The sequence below is a fragment of the Eurypyga helias genome, unplaced genomic scaffold (genome assembly GCF_000690775.1).
Source record: "Eurypyga helias isolate BGI_N326 unplaced genomic scaffold, ASM69077v1 scaffold30133, whole genome shotgun sequence".
Taxonomy (NCBI): domain Eukaryota; kingdom Metazoa; phylum Chordata; class Aves; order Eurypygiformes; family Eurypygidae; genus Eurypyga; species Eurypyga helias.
In genome coordinates, this window is record NW_010243580.1 from 31,242 (window position 1) to 36,803 (window position 5,562).

Here is a 5,562-nt window from a genome sequence, read left to right on the forward strand (position 1 = left end):
TGGCGTTGGCCAGCTGGGCAAAGCCCGGCTTGCAGAGGTGGCAGCGGTCCCCCTGCACGTTCTCCTTGCAGACACAGCGCCCCGTCAGCGGGTCACAGATGGAGCCGGGCACAGTGCCATCCGGGTCGCACTCACAGGCTGGAAACGGGCAAGAAAGAGCAACGCTGAGAGGGGCCGGGGGGGGCCCGTGAAGGTGAGGCTGGGGGGAAACTGAGCACTCACGCAAACAGGCTTCAGGATGGGCAAGATCTTGGTGCTGGTTGTGAAAATAGTTGGTTTTGCAGCGCTCGCAGTTGTTGCCTTCGGTGTTGTGCTGGCAGTCGTCACAGACACCCCCGCTCGTCCCTCCACTGGCACGGTACAGCTCCGGGTCAAAGCGGCACGAGGCCGAGTGACCATTGCAGTTGCACCCTAAAAAATCCCCAATAAAACATCCACATCCCAACTAGCAGTGAAACCGTGCAAACCCCTCTGGCAGCGGTGGCTCTGGCACTAGAGGGTGCCCAAGTCCCCTGTGTGACACGGTGACACCCGCTAGCCACCGTTTGACACCTGCTAGCCATCCCGGGACACCCGCTAGCCACCCCAAGACTAAGCTGGCACCAGCCGGACAGCGTGGCCCAGCCTGTGAGCCCAGGGCATCACCCAGTCGCAGCCCACAGAGCAAAGCCCAGCGTGCCGCGGTGCCTGCTGCAGAGACGTCGGGTTAACGTCCAGCCCCACGGTGTCCGGGCAAAAGGTCCCAGAGCTCGCTCCTGCTCCTGTCCCTCATGACTGGGGAGGATTTAGGAAAGGCCTCAGGAAGAGAAGAGAGGAAAGGTACTCGGCGTACTCTGGCACTCATGGGGATCGTCGTCCTCTGCTGGTGCCCACGGCCGGTCGTTGTAGAGGGCGGCGCAGCGATCGCAGTTGGGACCGGCAGTGTGATGCTGACACACGCACTGCCCGTGGACCTGCTGCAGAGACAGCGCTTTATCCCCCTGGATACTGCTGGGTTCAGAGATCCGTGCTCCTGGTGCTTTCCAGAACACATCTGTCCTGCTCCTGCCCCCGCGCAGCCCCTGTTCCCTGCGCAGAGATGCGTCTCCCGCGCCCAGACAGCACCGCCGCAGCACCAGGACAGGCAGCAGCTCCCCTCACCTCTACCACCCACCCGAGGGCAATCACACTCCAGGAAAAGTGAGGCTGAGGGTAAGAGACTCCCACAGCAGCGAACAACCTGCTGCTGGCAAAGCCTCCTGGGCCATGAAGGAGCCTGCTGAAACCTTCTGTGTGTCCTGCACCCAGCCAAGACCCCCAGAGCATGACTTCCCACAGCCACTGAGCTTTCATAACTCCTTACAAAGCCCCTCTGCCTTCCTCCCAGCACAAAAAGGGGATTTAAGGGGGGTACCATGGGCTGCCGTAGCACAGCCACCGCCCCATTGCTGTAGGCAAAATGGGGCGTCTTTTTCCCCGATTACAGCCTCTGGCCCAGGGAAAGACCCCTCCAAACCCCCACTTGTCACCCCAGCCAAGGTCTCCCAAGGAGCCTGATACCACAGGCTTTCCGCTTCCCCCCCGTGCTCACCACGGCGTGCAGGGCTCCCGAAGGGGCACAGCGGTCAGCGTGGCCGTGGCAGAAGCAGCTCCCCAGCACCCGCATCTCCGACAAAAAAAAACTGGGCGAGTGGTAGCCCTGACGCGCGATGTGGGGGAGCTCGGTGAAGTTGATCCGCAGGTTGGTGAACGGCCCCAGCTCTGTGGGGGACCAGAGGGGCGCGTGAGGGGCAGCAAGTGCACTGCGATGAACGCGGAGGGCTTGGAGCACGAGGCATCAGCGTGAAGAGCAGCCGCTGAGCCATCGTCCAAGGCCAAACGCTGGTCCTTGGCACCTCAGAGGCACGGCACAGCAGCGAACATGCAGCTCGAGGCTTTGTTTGCCACGGACCTGCTCCGCCGGGGGGTCACCCCAGCTCAGTGCTCCCCATCACATGTAGGAAGAACTACAAGGTGCATCATCCCCTCTCCCTTGCTGAGAGTAAAAGAGGCTGTTCACTTACTATCGATGGTCTGGCTGTAAGAGGTAGTGACGGTAGATGCCAGGTCTTGGATGCTGAATTTCACCTTAGAAGGAAAAAATAAGGAAGTTTAAAAGCACGAGGTGCGTTATTCCCACGCTCAGGGCATCATGTGCTCTGGCCCTGCCTCTGCAGAACATCGCTTAACACAGGGAAAAGACTGCAGAGGGTTTTCAAGGAAGAGCAACACAACACCTCGCTTGACACAAAGCAGGGAGGATTTTCCTCCTGGAGGAGCAGGAATCCTCCCAAGGACTCCCCTCGATGTCCGGGACCCCACAACTCCTACCTTGCCCCCGTGCAAAGGGTACCCCTGCAGCGCCTGGCACCGAGCATCCTGCCAGCTCTCGGGGGAGCCCCGGGGGACGTGGGGGAAGGCGGCAGCGCAGTCGGAGGCCAGGTACTGGTACACCTCCCAGGTCTTGCCGAAGTCGGTGGAGCGCTCGATCAGCATTGCAGCGGGCAGTGGTGACTGCAGCGGGGAGAAGGGCACATCTGTAACGCAGCACAGCCCAGCTCCTGCCCCAGGGCCTGGGGATGCCTCTCCTCCTCCCGCCAGGCTCAGGTCTCCTGCAGGTTACCAAAACTCGTGGGTCTCACCCTCCCTCCGGCCAGCCCTGCTGCAGCCCCACAGTACATGTCTGCACCAAGGAGATTTTCTGGGCAGACAGCTGTGGGATGGGAACCCACCACCTTCCTCTGCTTCTCCCAAACTCCCAGAGCCATGGGCAGGCAAATGGGGAAAATGGAAGGATGGGGGCACAATCCCTGGCATGCTTCCTATCAGGAGCCCAGAGGGAGAAGTGTGCTGAGACCCCCACACTCAGTGCGGCCCATCTGCCATCATCTGTGACCTCTGTGTGAGCAGGCATGATGCACACAAACCCTGAAGTGGAGCAGGATGCTGCTGAGCTGGAATGTCTGGTCCAGGTCCAGCTGCAAAGAGACGCTCTCGACACCTGCGGGCACAGAGAGGCAGCTTCAGAGGTGCAGACTGCAGGAAAATCACCCGCTCAGCCCCCTGAGCCACATCATGTATGTCCTTCTTCCCTTCCAAGCTATTGGACACCCCCTCCTCTTCCCCTCAGTGCTGTTTATTGCCAGGGACCCGGAGCTGGGGTGTCCAGGGGCACCCTGCACGCCCAGGTACTCACCGTTCTGGGACTGCCACCAGCGCGAGTGCCCGGCAGAGGACAGGACGTTCTCCACGCGGTGGCCGTTGTAGGCGTGCGGCAGCCGCGAGTCGCACCGGCAGCATTTCATGCTCCACTGGAAGGAGAAAAGGGAAGTGGAAGCGACCATCCCGGCTCAGCCGGAGGGAAAGACCCTGGAGGTGAGCAGCCCAAGTGCGGCGTGGGCTGACCGCGGAGCAGATGGCATCAGCAAAGGTGGTTTATTAGAGACCTGAAGAACTGTGATCAGTAAGACTAGTGATACACAGGACTCAAGTGGTCCCCTTCACACTCCATTAAAAAACACAACTCATGACTTTATGGACTAAAAACCAAAACGCTTTCGACTAAAACACATCTTTGGCAAACCATGAAAAACACCTTTTGGGCTTTTAAGCACCCCCCTCCCTGTTTTCCACGACAACCCTTGACAGAAAGCTCTCTGCAGCTTTTCAGGACCCGTTTGCCTTTTCCACACAGCCGAGGGGCTGCTTGGGTGAACAGAAAGGCCTTTCTCTCGCATCCGAAAGGCCTGGGCGATGCTCGGCCCCCCTGCGTCCTCCCCTCAGAGCAGAGCGGGAGCAAACAGCTCAGCGGGTGAGAAGTCAGTGGGTGGGAAGTTGAGCAGCTCAAAGTTCAGCCCTTCACTTGAGCAAGTAATTCAAGGAGCAAACAGAGAGGTAGCATGAGGGACGCGGGGACGGGAGAGAACAGGCTCCCCGAGGAGCAAACAAATACCCAAACTTTTGACTAACCAGGCAACACTCCGTGCAGCCACAAACATGGGGCCACGGGGCGCGTGCAGCACACGAATGGGCTCCAAAATGGGTTGGAAGCAGCAGGAAGGAGATCGAACAAGAGAGGGGGAGCAGGGAAGGCCCAAGCGCTGGCCAAGGGGAGAAGCAGGTATGGGGTGGGGAGAAGCAGGTATGGGGTGGGCAAGGCTGGGTGAGGACCACCATGAAATGGGGAGCAGACACCCAGGTGAGGTTGAGATGGGGAAGGGCAGGTCTCATGGTGGAGGGTTACAATAGCAGGTGATGACAGACCCTGCAGCACTGATGACAGACCCAGAAGCACTTTATAGACACCCCTGTGCTAAAATCTCCCCATCTGATACTTAAACAAATGAGCTGACTCCAGCCCAAACACTAAGCCCAGTGAGGTGCTGGGCAGCAGATGTGAGCTCAGATCTTGGGTTGGTTTTAGCACCTACGAAAGCCCAGACCTTACTCTGCTCTGCCCCCGGACCTGGGAACCTTTCAGCAATTGGGTGGATATTAAGAAGAAATCATCGGTTTAAACTGACCTGTTTGCGTTAATATTTTCCACAGGCTTTATGTTCTCTGTCCATAAATATCCCAGAACAGGAGTTGGCTAACTACAATATTTATAACAATACTGCTGAGCAAGCAAACAGAGAATTCAGAATATATAATCATGCAATTTCCCTGGCTCTACCAGCTCCTCCCGGCTCTGCCATAAGAATCAGAAATAATATAATTGGGTCCAGGCAGAACTCATTTCACATAATGACTGTCAGGAAGCTACAGGAATCACCCACAGAAATAATCTAGCAAACAATTCCCAATAATGATTATACCCCCACAACAGCTCTGGCTGTGATTAGCAAAGGGAGAAGGAAGGCTTTCTGCAAGGGGGAAGGTTAATCTCGACTAAATTATTCATTAGGAGTGATTCACACACACAGCCAGAGACACAAGTGCCCTCTCTAGCTAGGATGCAATGTTGGCACTGAAGCTGCAACCACACTGAAAGCTCGGTGCTAAGGCAAGATGAAACTTCAACGGTGTGAGACAGGTCCCCCCCGGGCAGCCTGGGGGCTGTGCTCCTTGCCTATTCCACCCACCACACACCCCCCCTTTTTTTAATTAAGGCTAAAATTAACACTGGAAGCAAAATTAATTTCACATCCTTGGAGCAAATTGTGAAACCCCTCCATTGCACAAGAGGAGGATTTGCTGTTACCGGCTGTGACTATGTGTCTCAAAGTTCCTCGGGACAGAGGGAATTACCAAAAATGACAGCCCAGCGCTGGGCTGAAGGGAGAGGTACCAAGCCCACACCACTCCCCAGCTCACCCCTTCTTTTTTTATCAGCACAGCCACAGGATCGGCAAATCCCTCCGAGCCAGGCTTGCCAGGAATAGACCAGGGCTGCGGGAATACGTGACACTGGGAAAGGAAGAGGTCACGGTGTAAGATGGGTCACCAGCCCCTGGGGCACCCCCAGCTCTGACTCTCCGGCACATCGTCCCCTTCCTGCCAGGCACAGAAGGCTCCAGCCCTCGTGCTACTGCAGCAAAAGAG

The 5,562-nt window shown here is 57.3% G+C and overlaps 1 protein-coding gene across 1 annotated transcript in view; it reads right to left on the reverse strand.

Moving 5' to 3' along the window:
• LAMB3 (laminin, beta 3) overlaps positions 1-5,562 on the reverse strand; it is a 23,318-nt gene that overhangs the window by 11,445 nt on the left and 6,311 nt on the right. Inside the window, 8 exon segments of the mRNA XM_010149481.1 lie at positions 5-138; positions 223-411; positions 833-953; positions 1,571-1,740; positions 2,043-2,106; positions 2,350-2,532; positions 2,946-3,019; positions 3,215-3,329. Coding sequence (XP_010147783.1) covers positions 5-138; positions 223-411; positions 833-953; positions 1,571-1,740; positions 2,043-2,106; positions 2,350-2,532; positions 2,946-3,019; positions 3,215-3,329 — 1,050 coding nt within the window.